General features: G+C 45.0%; 1 protein-coding gene across 1 annotated transcript in view; it reads right to left on the minus strand.

Moving 5' to 3' along the window:
• LOC8040270 (unconventional myosin-Ie) overlaps positions 1-23,818 on the minus strand; it is a 350,045-nt gene that overhangs the window by 299,595 nt on the left and 26,632 nt on the right. The window contains exon 2 of the mRNA XM_029979890.3: positions 13,456-13,581. Coding sequence (XP_029835750.2) covers positions 13,456-13,581 — 126 coding nt within the window. The remainder of the gene's footprint in view (positions 1-13,455; positions 13,582-23,818) is intronic.

Here is a 23,818-nt window from a genome sequence, read left to right on the forward strand (position 1 = left end):
CCACTGTGTTACGATAGCCTAAAACTGCAGCCACACGGCTCGCATATATTGCACAAGCGATATGGAGTTTCTCCGCAGAGACGATGGCAAAAATATCCGCGGACACGCCTCAGAAATGTCCGAAGCCTGTTTTGCTTCGTACATAGGTAAGCTTTGCAGATCTTCGCAAATAGTTTGTTTGTATGTCCAGTGCGACAGGACATTCATGCAAGGAAGAAACAGGCATCACACAGTGTCTGCGGACGGTATCTATGGATTAGCTGTGCGACCACGGATTTAGAGATCGACGTGTCCCACATCATAGACCTTTATGTTAAAAAAAAAAAGAAGAAACATCACAAAAGGACGAGGATTAGGAGAAGTAAGGACAGGATGGAAGCTGTCCCCATTGTTTGTTTATGGGCATGGAATAAAACTTAATGATGATGTTCGCGACAATGATGTAACGCTAGCATCACAGCAAGACAGGTGTATACGTGGTAATTGTGCCCATTAGAACGATCGTGGTACTGGTGACAATACCGTCTGTGATGGTTCTACAGCCGCTGGCAGCTGCTAAAACTGGTGATAAAGATGAATGCTGGTGATTACCGAAAGTGAGCGGAGGTGAAAAGACTGTTGTCTCAATAAGGTACAACTTATGTAACCTGACGATGCCCGAGTTTGACCAAAAGTCATTTTTAAAGCCGTTAATGCGTTTTTGGTTTTAGAATGTCATTCTCCTTGACTTCATTGGCAGTAAGCATCAGAGAGTGTAAACCGAAAGTAGGGAAATCGAAAGTCAGACTCTTTTGGAAACACAAATACAAAAGACGAGAGAGAAAAAAATCAGGCATTTCAGTTTTTAAAGGCGCGTTTTTACTCCGTTATCTCATACTACTAATTCACAAATCAAAAAAAAAAAAAAAAATCTAGCTTTTTTATTTTGGTGAACAAGGAAGAGCAGCTGAGCTGTAGCTTCTGTTCTCGGCGGTGGATTTCCAGGCGAGCGATCTCCTCTTCTTTCGCGAGGGAATCAGAAGCACTAGACGCAGTAAAACTTTAGGCGATAGAGGCCTCGCATCGGTTGCGGAACCATTCGCGCTGCTGAGGACATCGCCGCTCGTTCCACTCCCGCTCTTCTTGCTCCGAAGAAAGGCTGCCGCCACCTACGAGCGACGGCGGCAACCAGTTGTCTGTTTGCCGCCGACGCTCATAGATGGCGGTAGCTGTCCAGAGTTCGGTGTCATCATTTCTTTGCTGGTTGACACGATCCTGGGTAACCTAGCCCTTAACAGCTCCGATGTAAAAATACGGCTTCTATGTGCCGAAAAGATATCTATATAAATCTACTATTAGCGGCGAGATGTTTCGGTGGCGCCCTCGTTCGGTTACCTTTTGTGACGTCATTGCCTTGTGAACAACAAGTTGGATGGTGTTTGTAATGGGAATGATGGAAGCCTGAAATCATAGCACTCTCAAAGCAACACTGTCAACACTAGGTCTGGGCAATTGATCGATTAACCTACCGATTAATCGATTAATGCTGTAATCGCGATTAATTTGTTTAACCGGTTAATCGGTAAAAGTTTGAACCAAGATTAAATAAAAATGAAATGCTTTCACTCTGCAGAAATGGACAAGCACACCTATATGAAGTGAAAAATTTAGGTGAAATATTGACTTAAGGTAAACTGTAAGGGGGAAATTTGTAAGTTCGGACAAGTGCAGAAGGTTACACATGTCCCAGCGATTTCAACGCCGTGCGAGTGTCCATTTAGCGCAGCAAAGACTACTGGAAGCAATCAAAGGAGGTCGCCGTTTTCAAAGAATATCAACGAACATTTTTGCCTCATGGAGCTGAAGTAATATTATTTGAGTGTGAGTGTTTTTAACTGTTCTCAACTGTATATCGAAGTTGATTCATAATTGAAATTATTGCGTCGTTTAACACATATTCAGCGAAAAAAAAAATAAAAAAATAAATGCAATTTTTACTTTTGAACAATGTCATTATACATGGAAATGAACGAGACCGATTAATCGATTAATTAATCAATTAAAGGCAGGCGATTAATCGGGTTGAAATTTTTAATCGACGCCCAGCCCTAGTCAACACCGTCAAAGTTGAAGTTTTTACATTTCTCTTATTTACGTCGATGAGACATTCTTTGCTGACGTCATAGTCAGCATTCGGCCAATTGTGGTGGGCCGACCACAGCGACGCTTTCGATCGCTCACGTCGCCAATACTCGCGGTCAACTTTCTGTGGCAATGCAGCCAAAGCTATAGGCGATAATACCCTCGCCCACTTTCAGCGCTATTGAAGCTGTGCACGCGCTCTCTTCCTTTTTTCTCGTATGCCACAGAAAGCTGACCGCGATTATAGGCTAAAAAACATCCAAAAGGCGTAAAATCACAAGGAGCGAAAGTATGCAGGCAAGCAGGTTAGGAGACATAATAATCTACACCCTGCGACAAAGAGAAATGATGGTTTAGAGACTATGGCGCAAAATTATTCCCTTTTCTGTTTGTGTGAGCGCCGTTGCGTCCACCACACCCACAGTGTGCGGATGTGGTGGCGGGGGTGTCGTCGTGCTTGAATGTGTGAATGCGCGCGAGTTTGTGAGCGTGAGTGCCTGTGAGTGTGAGATCGTGCTTGTGAATGCATGCGTGCATGTGTGCGTGTACGTGTGTCTTTTTAGAATGTGTGTGTGCCTGCGTACGTGCATCCGTGTGCTTGTGTGTGTATTTGTGCTCTTTTGCATATATTATATGTGTGCATGTGTGTATGTCTATTCACTCTCGTGAGAGTGCCTGATTCAAGATTACATACAACGCAGATTAAGATCCTGCCCTGAAAAAAAGCTCTTTGACATTTATTGAAACTATCAAATTTGCTCTACATTTAAGAAAAAATGAAGATCCTCCATTAGTGATTTTTTAGTGTGCCTCCAAAGAAACTTTAGTTCAAAATCCGTTATGCGCATAAAGTGCTTCGCGCCGGAATCGAAAGTCTTCCATTTTAAAGCAAAACAAAACCGCGCAAGAAAAAAAGCAACAACATTCACCCTGATTTCTCAAAGATTTGCATGGTTTGAGATGCGTACAATAAAACAAAAACACAAAACAAACAAAAAACATGGCATGGTGGGGAGTGAAAGCATCGCAGAAAATATAACATGCGTGCATGGTAAAGAAAAAAAAAACAAGAATAAAAAGCGCCACTTTTAGTACGGAGGACCGACATGAGGAGGTTAAGGAGCAAAAAAAATATGGAGTATGCAAATTACTTGGAGTGAACTGGTCTTATAAGCAACGGGAAAAAGGGTACAAAAAAAAAAATATCGGAATTATAATCCCAGCCTAAATTCACAACGGGAATACGAGAGGCTCAATAATTTAAAGGTTATACCATCTAGAGATATATAAAACAACACGTAAATCATAATATTGAAGCTTAACCTCGACGCGGGGGTCGCTCTGAACTAACAAATGTTAGCCGAGTACTCCATCTTATTTTCGCTTCAAAAAAGTTAAATTTGTTTCGAAAGTATGGTTTACTTCTTCGTTCCTAGTTTGGTATCGTTTATCAAAGAGCTGACAACGTATTTTAAATATTCTTGCTCAAACATTAAACGTCCGCTTCAAAAGAGCGACATATTTTTAAATCAAATTTTTTTCTCTACTTATTAGTTATAATTGACGCAGCTTCAGCTATAAAAATACGTCCACATTTAAGAAATGACACGGATTAAGGCGACAAAAAAATAAACACAATAATTCTACCACAAAATCGCTGATTCAACATAATTTTGAATAAAAAAGAAAACGCTTTAATTTTTCGCGCCAAACCTTCTCAGACGCAAACTACATCACTAAGAAAAAAACACGACACGTCGCCTACGCCTACGATGATCTACAGCCAAAGCTACGGGGTAGTCGACCCAATCACGAGCCAGTGAAAAGCCACGTGACACGGAGCGTGCTGATACTGACGCCGGAACGTGGTTTTCTACTGGCAGTTGATTGGTAGCGAGCGAAATGCTTACGCACTGAAGAAAAAAGTCCGCGGTGCAGAGAGCTTTCGGAGCCTCGCGTTTAATTAGCGATTATACGACGTTCCTCGCTAAATTAATTTGCTGAAGGTATTAGAAGAGTGCCGAGTCCTTAAATATGGTTATTAGAAAGCTGATGAACGCAGAACGTGAGTCATTATGTTCACAAATTCACTTCGTGATTACTTTTTCGGCGTTCTCATCGGCTAATGACGCACTCTCGGCGGCGGCGGCGGCGTGATACTCAGATGGCCATGACCCCGCGTTCACCGCCCATATTTTGATAGTCGTGATTTTGGCTGGAAACCGGAAGACCACATCAATAACCCTTTCTCAACTGACAGCCAAAATATTTTATAAAAATAAAATTTGTTCGTGAAGTTACTGAATTTTCAAGTTACGCCGATCGCGAGGGTTCCAGGAGGCGACTGTCTCCAGATAATGATAAAAAAATCCCTCATTTTCCCTACCCGTGTACGTCACCGAGGCGCCGGCGGTCAAGCGACCCGGAAGCCGCGAAGCGGCGTTCCGAACGCCAGCAACCCAGATTTTTTTTTTTCTTTTTCACAGTTTGAACTTTGAAGGTTCCTTTGCAATGGGTAGCAATCTGTGCTCCGTAAAATGCGCTCCCCGGGAGCAATAAATGCTCGCCACGTCAAGGCGCTTTTGCGCGAGCTGTGTGCTCAGAGGACTAGCGTCACATAAAACATTCTCACTTATGCTCGGAATATTTTGCAGCTGCGTGCTGAGAGTTCAGTATCCTTCAGCAGCTGTAACTGCTTCAAGAGTGGTAATCGCAGATGCAAGCCGGCTCTGACCACTACGGCATTCATTCAAAAAGCACCGCTAATAATATCGAGAAAAATGGGGCACGTTCTACCATTAGAATCGACATTTGGTGCAGTCACAGTTGTTCAAAATGTCTTCAGTGATTTTTTTTTTTTTTCATAAACGTTTTTTTTTTGTTTTTTTTTTTTTTGGACATCGAATTTAGTTCGGGCTACTTTCTTGAGTTCCACTCGCGCGACCTATCTCTTGACGAGAAGTGAAATGCCTAAACAAAGTTTACGTCTGAGTTTAGACATGACTTTCGACGCATTGCTATTCGTGTCTGGTATTACTGAGCTTTAGGGAGCAGGTGTTGAGCTCCATTAGTATACGATAGAGCCGTCGCCGGGTTTGTCATATGGCTGGCGTGCAATATTCTCTCGCAGAAGAGATGGTGAAAACGTCTTTATTTTATTCTATTGCGAAGAAATGTTATTTAATGCTAAAAAGTGTTTTTTTTTTTACTAGGAAAATATCAACGTCGTTGAGGGGAGGCATGCAAATTTAGAGGTAATGAAGGCTGCGCCAAAACGAAAACTTAATTTTAAAAAAGTTTAAATATAATTACCCCTTCCCCATGTGCACTCGTGGGTGAGTGTTGGAGCGCGTTGCAATATATTCAGACAGTAAAAAAAAAAAAAAAATATATATATATATATATATATATATATATATATATATATATATAGCTAAAAATATTGGGGGTGTAACTTTATTAACTTATTTCGAATTAAAAAGTTTATGATGCGTTTCTGTACTTTACACACTACTATTGTATCTTGAAGCAAATATTGTTCATTTGAAGATGAATCGTGTATTTATGTATTTTATACGCCTTTCATTGCACCTTGATGTTTCATTTGGTTATTGAGGAGTTCTTTTAATTTTCATTTTAGCACGCTCTTCCTGAACGGTAACCTGCCAGCTGGCCTACACTAGGGTGCCTTATTTTGCGCTTTGCTTCGGGCGATGACAACTCCCATTTTGTTCCAAACGCTTTTATTACTTTTTTTTTTTTTTTTGAGACGCGTGAAAAAGCACGGGAATCCGTTCGCTTTCCCCGCTTTGGAAGGCGAGCAAACTATGCGCCATACGCAGGAACGCTGAAAATAGCACCGACCAGAGGCGCCTTTCTGGAATGATCTATAGGTATTTTGCTAAACTAGTTAAGCACCAAGAAGCATATGCATGCCACGAGAGTAGTTACACGTGCCAGCGTGTGCAAGAGTAACTTTTCTAAAGAAAAGCGCGTTTCTTCAGGGAAGAGGAGTGTGTGGGGCACTTGCACCCACGATCCGACCATTCTCCGTGGTGCTCGGGTAATTTGTCAAGAAATGTATCGCGTGACCCTTGGACCTTCCTTCGCCAGCGTAACTGACAGCTTATGATAGAAGAAGAACGGATCTGATAGCGATTTCACGAAACTTGCGAACCGCGGTTTGACTGTACAAAGCTGCAAAAACGGTTTTCTCAACATACCAATTGCTTCCTTTTTCTTGCTTTTGCATAAATCAGCACGTAGGCACGGTCATACTTTATGCAAGTAGAGGTTATTATCAACTTTAGCTAGCACGAATGCCTGTGTTTTATCGCTGTCAGATGCGAGAAAGGCGGGCGCGAGCGTGCCAGATCGCCGGCCGCGCGCCTCGCTGCCCGCCGGTGACGTCACGTTGGGGTGGCGGGGAAAACTGGGGAAAAACTAGGGAGAACGATGTATCGGTTTCGGCAGCGAATGAGATACGGTATTACTTTTTTTAATTAAATAAGCGAATATGGGGAAATGAGTTAGCATTTCGGAATCAGGAAGCCATCCGCATTTGGTTGATGCCATTGGATTAGGTAGGTCAAAAAAGCGGTGCAGTTCCCCTTTAAAGGGGCACTCAAAGGCGTTTTGTAGAAGCTTGTTTTTTAAAGGCATATTGTTCGTTGGGCTTTAGTCAATAAAAATGTCCAGTTTTAGATCAAACGACCTCCTAATAAACCCAGAGCAATAGAAATACACGGGCACTATTTTCTCTTTGGGGCGGGCGGGGAAGGGGGGGGGGGGGGGGATTTAAAAGTCCATACTACCTGCTTAAAATTTGACCAATGAAATTAGTCCATTGCGTGGAGACTCCGAACGTTACTAGCATTGATATAAACACGTCAAACCATTGGTTGTCGGACAAGTATTACAGCGAATGTAGTTTGAAAACGCCGTATGAAGACGCTTCCCTGGTGTCTGCTCCAAGGAGCCAGAGAGGGGCGAGTGACGACCTTTGATTAGAATTTTTGTAGAAAAAACGGCCATCCATGATTGTAATTTCGATTTTTTTTAAGGATGCTTAGAGCCCGTAGATTATGTTTTCACCCTAAATACTAAGTACTAATACCCTAAATATTAATTACTAATACTATATTTGTACTCGGTAGAGATCTCAGAATAGACGATCTCAGAATCCACTTGACTGCCCCTTTAACATGGGAGTAGGAAGCTTCTGGAGGCGACATGACGCCACCGAAGGTGCTGCCGGAGGAGACTTTTGGTTTCAGAGACGCGCTCCCAACGATGACCAAAACCGAAAGTAGCTATTCGACGGACTTCAGCACCCCCGGGGGCATTTCCATCGACCGCGACCTCTACTTCCGACTCCACTTTGGCTTTTCTCGTTTGACCGGGTTGAGCCGCTATGTCGCCTCCTCTTATTCCTACCTCCATGTTCTTTCAACTGTCAGCGACTATGCGGGCAGAAACTAAGGGAGAGGGGGAGACGAGAACGCGTCGTAGACGCCAGAACGTCGAGCTCTGGTTGGAACGGTTAGTGGGTAGACGCGAAGCTATAGCTGACTTGGACACCACTGAACCCGCCGATGCTCCGTGTCACTAGTTGTGCTCCGTGTCACTAGTTGTGTACAGTGCAGCTGAAGGCAACGCTAGGCGAAGAGCGAAAGGGTGAGCACTAGAGAGGCGGGACGGCAGAGGAGGGCGATGGACGGCGAGGGGAGAAAGAGAGAGCACTACGGACGTTAGAGAGGAGAGGAGGTTTCTCTCCTGCCCCCCCTCGGCCTTCCTAGTGCTTGCCCTTTCTCGCCTCGCCTGGTGTTGCCTTCGCCCGCAATGCACGCAACTAGTGACACGGAGTGTAGAGAGTTTTAAGGGACCGTTTTTTAGCACGTCCGATGCGGTACGATGGGCCCTCCGGTACGAACTGCCCATGCGTTATCGCAGAAGACTCCCACATGCTCAGTTTGCACCGGAGGGCCCATCGTACCGTATTGGACGTGCAAAAACGGTTCCCTAAAACTCCCGATTGTACCGTATCGGATGTGCAAAAACGGCTCCCCCGAAATTCGCTACTATAGTCGGTGACAAGTTAATAGCAAAGAAGAAGCTCCTCCCACCTCTCTCTCCCCTTCCCCTTGGCAGAGCGAACACCGCAGAGGAGGCGACCTCTCCTCTCCAGCGTTAGGCCTGCCGAAGGGGATAGAGGTGGGAGAGGAGGAAAGAAATTCCGCCTTCATCTCCACTGCACCCGTGTTAGAACGCGAAAGGCAAAACGCTGGCGTAGCGCGTTCTATCGCTTTCGACGTCTCCAGAGGAGACAAAGGGCAGCTACAGCTCTAGGTGTACCCTCTAATCCTTCCAACCAGAACTCGGCGTTCTGACAACTCCCGAGCGGTCTCGTCGCCTCCCGTCACTCAGCTTCGCAGGGCATATACAAGACGGCGCGCATGTGTCCGCCGTCCAGTACCTCGGCATTTTTCGCCTGTGTGACAAGGGCTATTTGGTCGCTGAAGGCCTATGAAGCGTAAAGTGTGACGAGTCTCGGGCATATCATTATCGCTCCGCAACAAATGAGAACGCGGTATTAGCGTCGAAGATCTAATCACGAAGCAAGAAGTCCAAACATTAGAAGCCACCCCCCCCCCCTCCCCCCTTCCCCCGCGTTTAACTTCAGTGACTCTATATCGACCCCAAACAATATGGTGCATGGAACGCTGGAACGCGTCTCCGACTGGTGTGTTTAGCGCCCGCCCAAACAACAAAAGTGCTGCCGAAGTGAAAACAAATGACGTCACGCTGTCGGACGTCGCGATCCTGGCGGTTGGTGGTCGTAGAAATGCTGGCGAAAGAGCAAGAGCGAACGCGAGTGTCGCTGTCGTAACTGCCTCCCAAACCCCTGGCTTCCGATGGTATACCGTGGACTGTCTCAAGACCGGAGAGAGCGACCGGTACCGGAAACGGGCGTCCGCCACATACACCACCTCTGCTGGAACACCACCAGGATCGCGACACCAGCGACATTGTGACACATCTCTGACGTCACGAGGCGGAAATCGAGGGACCACTTTGTTTGGACGCGGTAGACGCACCAGTCGGAGAGCCTTTCCAGGGGCGGGACCCAGACAAACGTCACAACTGAACTTCGGTCGGAATCAGGCCCAGCTTCTCAAACCGCCTCGGGAATGGGAAGGACAAGTCTTCATCATTTAGTTGCCCCCGCACCCCCTTATTATTAATGTGCTTGTGTCTCATATATTGTCTATAGAGATCTCTGTAGTAAACGTCCCAGTCCATTTTTTTATTTTTTTTATTTAGTGTTTCCCTTTTATAAACCCGGTTAAACGACAAAAATGTTAGCTCCGTAGTTTTTGCCACCTGGAGTAAAAAAAAAAAAAAGAACTCCGTTGTTTTTCATTCCTTTCATAATTTTTCAACCACGAGAATTAATAGGAGCCCTTCGAGTATCCGACACATCTCCTGGCCATGATACATGGGCATGGGGCACGCAATCTTTTCAGAATGAACGGTTTCTCAAAACTCTTCGAGAAAGGAAACAAAAAGTAATGAAAACGCAAGAACAAAAAACAATGTATGTTCTAATATTGTCCGCTTTTTTTTTTTTTTTTTTTATGTGAATTGCACTCGACATCTAGCCGCGCAAAAGTGGTGCTGAGTTTAAGTAATACGCCCAATCGGCCACTCACGGCTTCGCGTTCGCGCGCAAACGTACATTTGGAAAAAAAAAGAAACCAGACGAACGAGAAGTGTGGAACGGACGATGGATGTAACTGATCTGACCCATTCGAATCGGGTGGCAGCTTGCGCCATCTATAGCCACTGTTTTTTGTTTTTTTTTCAGCGGGTAGTTTATTTGTTAAGTAAGCCCTCACTTGAGAACAAGTAGAACACGTGGAATGAGTAAACCTCAAGGTGGTATTGGCTGAAGTCTTTGAAGCCTACATTATGGACTTGTGTTAATACCCTTTGAATCCTGTACGCAGGGTCGCTAAACTCGTTAAACACAAAGTTGGGAGCCGAGGTTTGCGAGCCTGCTGATTGGATCCTCGCGACGGTGGTCGACGAGAGGCCAGTCACCCGAACACTCGAGGTCGCTCAAATTCCAGCGAGGTTGTGAAACACAAAGTCGTTGTGAACTTTGTCGGAGCGCGCAAGCAACACCGTGGGGCCGGCCGATTGACAGGCTGCACCGATGACGTCGCGCCTGTGTGTCCCTACATCCCTACGCCGCGCATGAGTCAATGCTGTCTAGATTGTCCCTAGGCGGGCTGTAAATACTCTGAACGTTCTCGCCGCAAGATCGTCCTTGGAGGAAGTTATTGATGTCGACAAAGTGACGTTTCACAACTTCGGGATAAAGTTATTTGAGACCCAAATCTTCGCTTCGGAATCGAGGCGAAGATTGAACTTCGTGACATTCTGGAGTCGTGCACAGTGTACGCAGTTTCAGAGCTCATCATCCGCCACTGACAACAACGCTACCAAAGTCACCGAGAGGCGGTGTGGGTAGTGCGGGTGGGGTGTCGGTAGTCTTTGAAAGATAAAAAAGTGACGGAGGATGGCGAAAAAAAACGGGTGAGTGAAATAATGCCAAAAAGCAAAAAAAAAAAAAGGGTGTACGTTCCTTGAACAAAGGTGGCAACAAAAACGACTCTATTACCAAAGCAATGAAAAAAAAAACGAATTATAAAGCCAAACACGTAAGAACCTCTCCACCACCGCAAGAACCGTTATAATGGCCAAAAACGATGAAGACCAATAACATCGATAAAACAGCAAGTATTACATTTAAACATGCCAAAAAAGAGCCCTTTTTGTGGAGAAAAAAAAGACGGTTTGGGTAACGACCCATCCGAATCAAAACGTCCCCTAAACAGGAGACCTGAACGTGTATACGGATTCAGGCAGCTTTCCTCTCACTGACACTGCGATGGGAGCCACGCGATGGCCGAACCAATCGACCAAAGCCTTCTTCTCATTCCGCTCCCGGCACGTGGGCATGCGTCGGAGCACGATCCCGTGCCGAAGACTGGTTCAGCGAGCGCCTAGTTTCTTCCAGCACACTGTCGGCGTAGGGGTGCACGGTGGATATACGGTGAACCCCCGTTGGAGCCCCAATTTGTCTACACACCCCGCCCTGCTCCGACTCGGAGGAGGCAGACAAGGTCCGCAGCTTGTCTGCATCTTGTTTGCTCGTTTGTGAGTCCTTACCGGCGGTTTCTTCGAGGCACGGATTTTCCGAGACGTTTAACAACCGCCTACCTGCTCCGGCTTCCGATTTGCAGCAACTGCACCTTTTTTCTTGTTGTAATGATATGCTCCAAGCTTCCTTTTGTATAGTTCTAGGCTTGTTTGTGTGTTGTACCAGGAAGTGTTTTTTTTTTTCTCTCTCCTATTTTAGAGCATATCTATATTACAACATTCAAGCGCTTTTTTTATTATTATTATTCCGTAACCCTGCGCACAAGGCAAACAAGGCTTATGCGGGAAACGACATCTGTTTGTAGAAACTGAGACGAAAGAAAAATATATTTATTCGCTGATTTATTGATTTATTTACACTTCCTCGAGATGTCTAATCTGCTGCCTTATTATTAGAAAAAAAATCACAAATATTTGAGCGTGTTTAAGCAAGAACTTCAGAATAATGCCAGTCACAATTCTGCTTGTACTTTGTAAGTACTTTCTGACTTATAACCCATAAGAGGCATCTGCTACCTCCAGATACAATTTCTTGCACGCAAAAGCAACTCATGTTCAAGTTTGTTCATTTTTACAGCTTTTTAATGGCGACGCATTCGTCGCATTTCAAGAATACAATTATTCTGAGCCCTGTTTCGATGCGTGTCCCCCAAAAGTTGGGATGCTGCAACTTCAAAATCAAATAACTATTATAATTATTCTCCCGATTAATTTTCTTCGCAAGTTATTCATTCGTTGGAAGATATCGGCCTTCATGAAATAAAGAATGCACAGCAATGAAAACTAGCGCTGGGCAATTGATGCATTAACCTTCGGATTAATCGATTAAAGTTTTAATTCGCGGTAAACGTTTTTAACCGGTTAATCATTTAAGTTATGATTTCGAAATTCCGCGGAGAAAGGGAAAATGCTTTATTTTCTTGTTGGCGCTCATTTATGCACTTTAGGGGGCCGGATTGTTGTACTCCACGGAAGAACACAAACATGCCCTACGATTGTAACTATTTTAGACAAAGTACTGTACAAATATTTTATTATTAAGATATTTTACCCGTGTTTCCTTATTGTCGGCGTTAGAGCTTCAAGTGAAGCTTCATGCCACCATAAAAAGCATAGCAAAAAAGATTTTAAAAAATAGTGTAATTCTGACATATTAGTTTTAAATTATGCCTGAAGGTCAACGCAACCGATTAATGGATTAAATAATCGATTAAAAGGTAGAGACTTATCGGGTTAGAATTTTCAGTCGACGCTCAACAATAAGAAAATGCCGCTGCGAATGCCTCCTCCCCTAACACATTCAAACGTGCGTGTTATCTAGAGTTGCTATTATCATTAATCTCCCAACAGACATTTTTGTCAAGTTATTTAGTCGGTGTAACACATTGCCCCTTATGATATAAAGGATGCACAGCAATGAAAACTTAACTGCGAACATCCGCTACACATTCAAAGTTCTTAGTCACGTGGTGTTGTGATCAGTGCAGCAATACAGGGACCACTATACTCAGTTCAGTGCTAAGCTGGCAGAGTCGTGAAAGCTACACACTCGCAAGAATACCCGAGAGTCGGTCCTTTGCCACGCGTGCTCACATGCACACTCTGTGCAAGCGCGTGCAGGGCGAGTGGAGTCACGTGACCACAGTCTCGGCGATTGATGGGTCCGGCGATCACGCGGCTTCCGACGCCCGGCACGGCTTATACGTAAACGGAACATTAACCAATGAGCGGCTCTCACGTCACGCCGCTGTGGGGGCGCTGCTCTCACCCCCAACTTTTCTCCACCAAACCCCCCCCCCCCCGAGAGCCAGTGACAAACGCGCCAGGTGCGCATCTACTATTGGCCCTGTCTTCCCCCCCCCCCCCCCCCCACCCCCCCATCTTATTCACAACGCTTACACGCCACGGCGTCAGCGCACGAGCGTCACCTCACATCTTGTGTCTGCGGACGCGAAGTGCCATGCACCTGCTGTGGGCAATCGTGCCTGCTTTTGTACGCAAACAACGCGTATATCACCGTGTCGCAGAATCGGAAATCGCGACTGGGTGAAAATAACCTTTAAGCGAGGCTTATTAACACGTAACTTCAGAAAACAGAAAGGATACGAATATCTGGTCCTCGAGGTAGCGCTTGCGCAGGTTGTCGACGATGGATTCTTCGCTGACCTTGGGGAGCAGCACCATGTCGTCCACACCACTGGTGCGGTACTGGTGGCTCTGCCAGTGGTACACCTGCGAAGAGAGAAACACGGGGTTTTGTTGCGGAGCTCGTGAAATTTCAAAGGAGCGCACATGCAATTCTGAAAACTCAATCGCGTAAGAATTCCAGCTGCGGCTAAGGAAGGTATATTGCGAACCGCTCCACTTTACACTCTAAGCAACCTGGAGTGTCCACTTTCCCTCAGCGCCTCTGAGAGATCCAGTCACTGCAATGTACAAAGGCCACTCGGCCAATGACGAGGCTGTAAATGTAGTCTCAACTGTGACATTGAGCATAGTAAACCGTCATGCCCAGTTTCAAAGCGCAGACTCTCCTTCTAGGTCTGAAATACGAAGATATTGCCTTCACAACTTCGCCAAACTCACTTTATTTCGCTGCACAAAGCCGATTCCTACCCTGATTGGCCCGATGTACGAATCTTTCCGACGAAATTATTAAAAGACGATGTTCATTTAGCAACATTTGGTTAATTTTTGTTCAGGCAGTGATTTTTTACCTACTCCAAAATGATGGAGAGGGTTAAAGTAATCACAAATCTCGCGCACGTTCAATCTAAACAACAATTATAGTCCAACTTTGTAATTCGGTACAGGAGAGCAAATGAGCTCATTTTCGCAGGAAGACCACTGTCCGAAAAAACTGGCTCGCTTATTATCGCCGCACTACGTCAGTCAGTCATACCACAAAATCTGCCTCAGATTAAATCAAACATTCACGAGCGGTTCATACATATCATTAAGTAGACCGATTGCTAAATTACACATACACAAATAAGAATGCTGTAAATGAAGGTACGCGCTCACCTTCCCCGCATAAAAGATTCGGAGTAAATCACCAAAACAAGGCGCTGACGAACGCGCGTGCAAGATGCCATTTTTTGTAGGCTTTTGTTTTAACGCAGTTATCTCTGCAGCCGCCAGTACGTACGGCGCGTACACACTAAGAAATGCCTGCGCCTCTACTTACCCGCATAACACTCGAAGAGCCAATCTCTGCGATTTACGAAATCAGCTCAGCGAATGTAGACGCTATGCATTGCCTACTGCCACAGCGCAGACTTCATTTTTAAGTCTAAAGTTTAAGTCATTTGCTGAGCTGATTTCGTAGATCGCAGAGATTGGCTTTTCGAGTGTTTTGCGGGTAAGTATAACGCGGAGGAATTTTTTAGAATGTGGACCTACATTCCCAGCATTCTCCTTGATCCTTGGGCAGCTTAGCAATGGGTCTATTCATAAAAAGTATTCGTGACAGTTGTTAAAATTACTTATTTAAACAACCTTAAAGCCTATAGACAGCATACGGTGTGGCAATAAAATTGGTAAGTACAGCTCTAAACCCCCAAAAATGTTGGCCGAGTTCGTAGTTCTTGCCTATACAGGGTGTTTCAGTTAACTTGCGCCATTACTTAAAAAAAAAAAAAAAAGCTGGAGCACAAACAAACTCGTTTAATATTCCAACGTGTTGAATCAACGCAGCATTGTTCACCGTCTTGCTGAGCAAGTCAATATATATTTTTGGCGACGGGCCAAACTGGGTAATTAACGTAGATGAATTAGGCAACTTTTTTTAAATACTAGTTTGTGGGCAAACCCTCTAATACAGAAGTTGTCGAGTGTGTTGAAAAACATCCCCATCCTCTCGTTTCCACCAGGTAGATTTTCTCGAAAAGCTCGAGAAAATTATACACAGAAAGATTACGCGACAAGATGTCTCTCAACATGTTCTACGACCTTTTTATAGGAGGGTTTTCGCGCACAAATTAATATTTAAAAAGCTAGCTAATTATACTCCGTCAATTACCTAATTCGGCACATCGCAAAAAAAAATATGTCGACTTGTGCAATAGGATTGCGACCACGCCTAGCGGGCACCAGCTATTTTAAAGTCTTGACGCAATTAAGTTAGCATATTCTGTATTCGCTCTTACGATATTCAATCACCATGTCAATATTGCATCCTTTTCTCGGATCCAGTCGCTTTATAAAGATGTCGCCACTCTCCGGATCTCGACATCTGCGGCCTCTGGATTCTGTCACCTGGTGATTCGCGTCTTACTAATTTTAATTTCGGTGTTTTGACTTATCTTTGTATTAATGTGTCTTGAGTCACAGTGTGATCATGTAAACTTTTGTTTCTTACTTATAACTCTTTCGTGAAGGAACTCCACTATAAAAACCATTGTAGTTGTCTTGGAATGATGATAATAATAATAATAATAATAATTATTATTATTATTATTATTATTATTATTATTAAATTGATTCTTGATTATTGACCATAGCTTTTTATGTTTCATGTGCGAGACTGCCGCAATGGAGATTTTGTTTTAATTGTCGGCACCGTGAAGTTCATTGTATTTCTTTCTGTAATGTATTGCATCCTCGTGTATCTCTTTGAAGCAAAATAAATAAAAAAATACAAGATTGCGTCATTAGGCGTCTAATGAATCGGCTCTCCAGACAAAAATAATCAATGTAGGTTCTTGCGAGGCAAAGGCTTCTCTTTTAAACCGCGGTAAATTGCGCAAAAGGTGGCATTTTAATTGAGTATGCGCTGCCGTCCTACTATCGGAACCTCCATTAAGAACCGGACTTCCCCGCGGGCCCTGATCAATTTAAAGTGCGGCTTATATTTATTTATCAATATCCGAGTAAAACTTTGGTTTTGTGACTATCTTCCTATTTCCTATTTTCTACTCCTTTCTCTCTCTCTCTCTCTCTCTCTCTCTCTCTCTCTCTCTCTCTCTCTCTCTCTCTCTCTCTCTCTCTCTCTCTCTGTCTCTAATGTCCAGCTCTTATGTCTTATGTTCGTATACAACGCTTGACTTCTCTCAGAGACAGGTTTTTCTTTTGCGACTAAGGTGTTCTATTTTGTGAGAAGGGTCGGAAAGCTGGAGTACAGCCGGTATTTTTCAGAGACAGTGGTTACTCTTGTGGTCCGAAACTGTTTACTCGACATAACCATTTTCCCTTTTCAAAAGCACGCCTCATCTGGTAGCCGCTGCGCCAATAATACGAGTCGACCATTGTGTGAGCACCCACTCTCAGCATGTATTGCGCTCGTGCATAATGAATGGATGGATCGATGAATGCCAATAACTGTACCTGTTATAACGGGCGATAGCCTACGCCACCTAGCCTAGAGACCAAAAGTATGATTCATCCCCTCACCCTCCTGAGCCGATTTGCTCCCCCTCTGCATTTTTCTAACTATCCCCAGGCGGTGTGAGATATCGTAAGGAGGACCCTTGGGGGACCGAGCGAAAAAGCTAAACCCCCCCCCCCCCCCCCCCCACTTCTCCCGGCGAGGGGGTCTCCAATTTTCCTCTGGTCAAACCTAGCCGTCGGCGTCACCCAAACACGTGGCCCAGTGGGAGAAAGGGTTGATACTTTTGGGCAGGAGCCACGCGGGAGGGAGTCCCAATTTTCCTCTGTCCCGCCTGTCTCCCTTTTTTCTCCGTCCCGCTGGTTAGTTTTATTTCATTTAATTTTCACACGGATGATTTCCTCCACTCTTTTAACCCCCTTTTTTGCGACTGCCATTGTTTCTTGATGGGATTTTGAAAAGGATCCATGAGAAGTTAATTAAAAGCTTTTAGTTAATTAGCGCAGCGATCGTGACGCCTATCCTGCAGAATAATGTACGCCGATTCAAGAAAGAGATGGCAAAGACAACTATCAACATAGGACAAAACTCTGAGTTAAATTTTTTTTTCATAGAAACAAAGAAATATTATTATACTGTGTGACATTTTTTTTTATATATATATTTAGTCGTCTTGCAAAAGCGCGAATAGGTCCCCTGAAAGCAGGACAGGTGTCGCCATCTAGCAGCCCAGTTGGATTCTACAAATGGCCTGCACGTGAAAGCATTTCAAGTTTTCGGTTGTTGTTTCTACGTGTTGCTTGCTTTAAAGCACCGATTTTACCGTACAAAATTAACACAGTAGCAAGAAGCCATGCGGCCGACTATATCAGTATGAATGCTCTGTTTTGCCGTGTTTGGTTTCAGCCACCCCGCATTAGCTCTTACTACTTTCCAGAGGGTTCAGTTGACATCTGTATGTGACAAATCCCCGGCTTGAATTGAATGGAGCCTGATGACAGAACTGTGTCCAGGTGAAAAAGGTTCAACGACCACCCGCAGCTAGTCCTCTGGTGTAGCTAATTATTATTTTATATATAGTTTTAATATTTGAACACGTGGACTATACAGCATGTTAATTTTGTTCCAGATATGTCGTATTGATCGAAATCGATGGTGTACGTTTCACGTACTGAGTGAAATATGAAACGTTAGTCTATTTAAGGTGTGCGCCACCTATAGAGGGCGCGCCACTCCGCCTTGGCAGCTGGTTGGCACCGCCACCATGTGACAGCGTCCATGTTGCACCGCATAGTGAAGCGCTATGCAGAGTCATATACAGAGAGAGTTTGGCCATTCGTTGGGTAGTATAGGAAGCAAATGGGGAGGCGCCATTGGCCGAAAGCGGGCTGGGCGCGTCCCAAGGCGTCTTCGCAAGTTCGAATGTGACCAACCAGAAGCAGGACATAATACCCTGGCGGTGGTCGCGAGAAACGAAATTAATAAGTGCGTCGGAGTAACTCTCAGTGACTGAAAATATCGTGCACGTGATGTTTCAATCACAGTCATCCAAAATCATGGTGGAAGAGCGCGACCCGCGGAACGATCGACACAATCCGTACGCCAGGCCCCGAGGGCCGGGAATCTGCCATCCGAGCGGTCACATTCTGTCCGAGCAAAACAGAGTTTGAGCGGCACGATCGTTTCTTACACCTTTTTGCATGATCATAATAGAAGCATCACGTACACCATATTTTCAACCATGGACCCTATAACCCCTATACTGTTAAGACCGGTTATAAAGAAGTTGGTTATAACGAAATAGCGGCTACAGCGAAGCGATCACGATTTTCCGTTCTCTTTTGCACTTCGTTAACCGAAGTCGATTATAACGAAATACCGAATATATCGAGGTGATTTCTGAATTCCGTTGACTTCCTTATAATTGGTCTCGACAGTACGCTCTTATTCAAACTGTTTCTCGCTACCACCGCTAGGGGGTTCTTTTCGGCTTCTGGTTGGCCAAGAGAGCATGCACAAGCCCTCTATCTGCGTCTGGTGCAAGCACTGCAGTTCTGCTCGCTCCTCACATTGGCCAAACACTCTCCATAACACAGCTCTGGCGCTACTCGATCCGATCTCTTCTAGTGCGCCCGCAGAGTCCTCGCCGCTTCTGCGCCGTTCCGCGGCCGTATTTCTCAATCAGGCTGCAGCATGAGTAAGGGTTCGGCACCTGGACGTTCAAAACCCACCCATTGCTCTGGGTGTGTTTTCTGTCATTCGACCTGCGGGAGTTGCTCGGAACTCGGGTTCATATCGTGTGTCCCGCAGTTGTGAGCGCAACGGCGGCAACACACCGTCATACATGCATGCTTGTTTGTTTGTTTGTTTTTTGTGTTGGAAGGTGATTTTACGAAGAATTTGTGCTGGACGGTTCCGAAATCACGACGAGACGACATTATTCAGTGCCAGTAATTGACAAAATCTGCATGATAAGTACGTTTCGTCCCTCTTATTATCGGATCACTCTTCACTCGCTGGCAAATCGAGTAGACGTACGGGGATTGAGAAGATTGTGGCGCTTTTCGCCAGCACATGGGGCGTAGATGTGTGTTCTCAAAATTCCAAATCCTCTACATAAAAAAAAAAATTGAGCGCCGATTGAGTTTGTGAACGTTTTGTATAGCACTGCGCTCGGATAAGCTTACATTAATTAGAAACTACACTAGATGTCTGTGCCCGTACGGCCGTGGTCTACGCGAAATGCTTCGTTCATGAGCCGCACCATGGCGCTACTGTCTTGTCGCACGCTCCCTATGTGGAGAGCAAGTCGTCTGCTACTTGCGCAGGAGTTCCGGTGACGTCAGAAAAACGCCGAGCTCTGATTGGCTTTGATTGAACGGACAGCGGGTATACCTCAATAGTAGCTACCTTGAGGTCTACCCACTATTTCTTTTCATTCAGCCAATCGGAGCTCGGCGTTCGTACATCATCGCAACCCCTACGCAAGAAGCAGGCGAACTTGCTCTCTGCATAAGGGCAATTATGTCCATGGATGTTCACGAAGCGCCGATGTCATGAACTCGTACTCCACGTACCTCAGGGGCGCGAACCTTGAGCTGGAGTTTAAGCAAAATCGTTTGACATGGGTCAATAGACCGATCTCACCAGCCAGTTTTCTTACGCCGCCATTGCCGGTACGCATTGCGGGAACTGTAGTTTTTGGTACACGCGAAACAACCCCACTGGGGTTCCTGGAGAGCATGGCACGAGACGGCACGTGCTGTCTCGGGCACAGGCCTCCTGTAAACTGCAGTTACGGCGGCGTGGCGCATGTGTAGGACGCTCAGTGTGATCGGTCTATTAAAAATATTGGAAGATATCAAACAACTAAGAAAAACGTACGTTAAAAGCTGCGTGTTTTTAATGGGAAAGACAGACTATGCTTTGAGGTAAGGATGTAAAGTAACAATGTAAAGTGGCACATCCAATCATGACCCGGGGCGTAAATATAGCATGTTTGTTTTCGTTCCCTGTTTGGTAGAAAGATAAAAACGCTCTCCAGCAGCTATGCATGGGTACCACCCAAACCGACCATGAGTTTTGGTTTCCTCTTATTCCGTCTACTTCCCTTCATTATTGCCATAGCAGGCCAGGTTATTGCCACCTTAGATTCTATGGTGTCCTTCTCCCCAGCATTGGCCTTTGTGGAGGCTCGCCGACACCCACTTCAGTCTTCCCAAACAACGTGACTCAGTCGAAAGGTGTAGCTGGAGCGGTCCCGTTACTAAAACAAAGCTACCCTATTGAAAATTCCATCAAGCTACGTAATTTGGGACAGTGACTGCCAGTCAGCAGCCTTGGTGGAACGTGATGGACCATCAGATGACGTCTGACGGCCACTGCCAAGGAAATTTCATCAACAAGGGCAGCATTTATATAAGAGTAAAGCTATACGCACTCATAAATATCGCCAAATGCCTCGACAAAACAAAAGTTCACGAAAAAAAAGAAAAAAGCAGCACTACCGCGCATCGAACCCGCGACCACATGCGTACAAGTCGGACACCCTAACCGCTATGCTACGCCCCACCTTTTTTTTTTTTTTTTTTCTTTATTGCCTGGTTTTGACAGTACTACAAAGCAACAACACATGCTCAAAACCGGGTTAAAAGGCGCCAACCCACCTGGCTGACGCGAAAAGCTAAAAATCTTTAAGGTTAGCCAGCTCCTCTAGAAGTGGCAACCATTCAGGCCGAGTTTGTTGGGCCATGTACAATTCACGCATAAAACACACGTGCTCAACAAAATATCTATGCACAGGACGCACATCTATATCTGCATGACGCACTGCCAAGCGGCACAGCCATAAACTGTGAAGGCCCAACAGCATGATCGTGTCTAGGGGCACACCTTCGTCTTCTTCAACTGGTAAAAACCGAATTTCTTGGGGCGTAAGTGGGAGGTCCTTTCTGAGAGTCCTTTGCAAAACGTCCCAAAAGAATACCGCGTCCCAGCAGTATAAGAAAACGTGTTCAATAGTTTCCCGTTTTTTACAGAGTATGCAGTTGTCGGTCCAAGCGATGGGTACTCCCTTCTCCGCTAGCCAAGCTTTGACGGGCAACGTTTGGCTATGCAACTTGAAAAAGAAGGTTTTAATGTGTGCGGGGATAAACATTCTCTTAACTCGTTTCAACACGTCTTGCCCCGGGCCTTCACTATACAACATACGGTACAATGGTGTGGGAAAAATTATATCTATCACATCTTTCGTCAGCCGTTTACGCGTAACACCACACAAATAGTCTAAAGAAAACCGCGTTGTTAAAAATTGATAAGCGCCAATCACTTCTTTTAGATACCCGCGTACGCAACCACTCACAGTTACGTTAGACGAAACAATAAAACCAGGAAGAAAACTGTGTAGCCTTGTTTGAATGACCGTGCGTAAAAATGGGTCCTTCTGGTCCCGAAGAAAAATAAATCTGCTGACCAGCTGTCTTACGAACAGATGCGAAAGGCCTAGGCCACCAACGCTGACTCGTCGAAAAAGATTGGTTCGGCTCGTCTTCTCCCATACTGAGCTCCAAATAAAAACCGCGAACACACGATGGATGCGCTGAATGTTGATACGTGAGCAATGTAACACCTGTAACACGTACCAAACTTTTGCTGCAAGAAACATGTTACATACAGATGCACGAGCGAAAATTGATAACCCATTGCCTCCCCACTTGTTCGCTTTAGCGCGCAAAGCCTCAGTTTCATTGCGCCAGTACTCATCAGTGTCGCGGTAGTGATCTAAAGGTACACCAAGATAGCGAGATGGCAGGTCGGACCATACAACGCGTTCAAACACACTCGGCTTGGAAGGCCAATCGCCGTGCCAAATGCCCAAACACTTTTCAAAGTTAACGGCGCTACACGTATGTTCGCAAAACAGTTCCGTCAACTCTATGGCTCTCTTCACGCTTTTTTGGTCGACGCAAAAAATCGCCACATCATCCGCATATGACAAAATCCGTACTTCAGTGGATTGTAAATTAAAACCTCTAACGAAACTACTACGAAGAATGCTTAAACAAAAGGGTTCAAGAAAAATGCAAAAAAGCAGAGGCGAAAGTGGACATCCTTGTCTCACAGAAGAAAAAAGACCAACACGCTCACTCACACATTTGTTCAACACAAGACGGGTGGCGCAATTTTGGTATGCCATACGTATTCCTTCACACAAGACTGAACCAACATTGACGTGATCTAAAATAGAAAAAAGAATATCATGTGACACACGGTCGAAGGCCTTTTCCAAGTCGACCTGTAGCATAGCGACTCTCCGTTCCATACTATCGCAACATTCCAGAATGCTTCTTGCCACATGAACGTTTGTAACAATACTTCGTCCTTTGATACCACAAGTCTGGTGCGGGCCGACAATAACGCTTATCACACTTTGCATCCGCTCTGCTAATATTTTCGTCAAAATTTTATAATCTACATTCGTCAAAGTAATTGGGCGATACGCTCCTACACTACGGAGTTTCACTGGATCATCACTTTTCGGTATAAAAATCGTATGAGTGCACAAAAAAGAAGGAGGAAAAACTTTTACACGATACGCTTCGGAAAACACATCATGCAAAACGGGGGCAAGCTTGTCTTTGAATGCTTTATAAAAATCAGCGCCCAAACCATCAGGACCGGGTGACTTTCCGGGTTTTAAATGGTCGATGGCTCGTTCTACTTCTGCCAACGATATGGGTAGCTCTAGCTTTTCTTTTATGTCGTCTGCCAGTCTGGGCATCAACGGCAAATAAACGCTTCGAAATCCCTTCTTTTTGGGCGCGCGGTAACTAAAAAGCTCTTTATAGTATTCCACAAACGCGCGTTCGATGAAATCCTTATCACCAGACAGAACCCCTCGATACGTAATCTCGCGTATCTCATTTTTACTCGCGTATCTTCGTTCCTCCCCGATAGCCCTTTTAGTGGGTATCTCGCCAAGTGACACCCGCTTCCATCTCGCTCGCACCATAGCCCCCTTATATTGTTCGTTGTCCAGAACTTCCAAGCGCTTTTTAATACTGATAATCTCGTCCGTGAAAAAACCGGGCGAGCGGCATTCTTCTTTCATTACCGTCTGCAGCAGGTCTTTTAGTTCACTCTTTTTCTTATTTTCCTCATGCTTCAATAAACTCGATCGTTCTATGGCTATCATTTTAATTTCCTGTTTAAACAGTTCCCATTTAACCCCAACCCCTTCCCCTTGAGAGTTTACGAATTCTTGAAGCTGGTGACGCACCGCAGTTAAAAAGAAATCATCATTTAGAAGCTTCGTATTAAATTTCCATAAATCCCAAACGAACCTCTTAGGCGTTTCTTTAGAAGAACAAATTAAAAAGGAGACAAGGGAATGATCACTAAATGACACGGGGTCGACTGAATATTGTTTACAAGAGCTAATAAGTTCGAGGGAAACGTAAGCCCGGTCTAATCGCGCGTGACTCGTGCCCTGGAAATGCGTGTACTGTATATGCCTGCCACTTGACGCGCAGTGAGCTACGTCCTCTAATTCATATCGATCCAGCATATCGTTTAACATAACTGAACTTGCATCTCTATACCGCGCGCTGTTCGATCTATCTTGGGGCGCACAAACGCAATTAA

This window comes from Ixodes scapularis, unplaced genomic scaffold, assembly GCF_016920785.2.
Source record: "Ixodes scapularis isolate PalLabHiFi unplaced genomic scaffold, ASM1692078v2 PGA_scaffold11__112_contigs__length_91849675, whole genome shotgun sequence".
NCBI lineage: Eukaryota > Metazoa > Arthropoda > Arachnida > Ixodida > Ixodidae > Ixodes > Ixodes scapularis.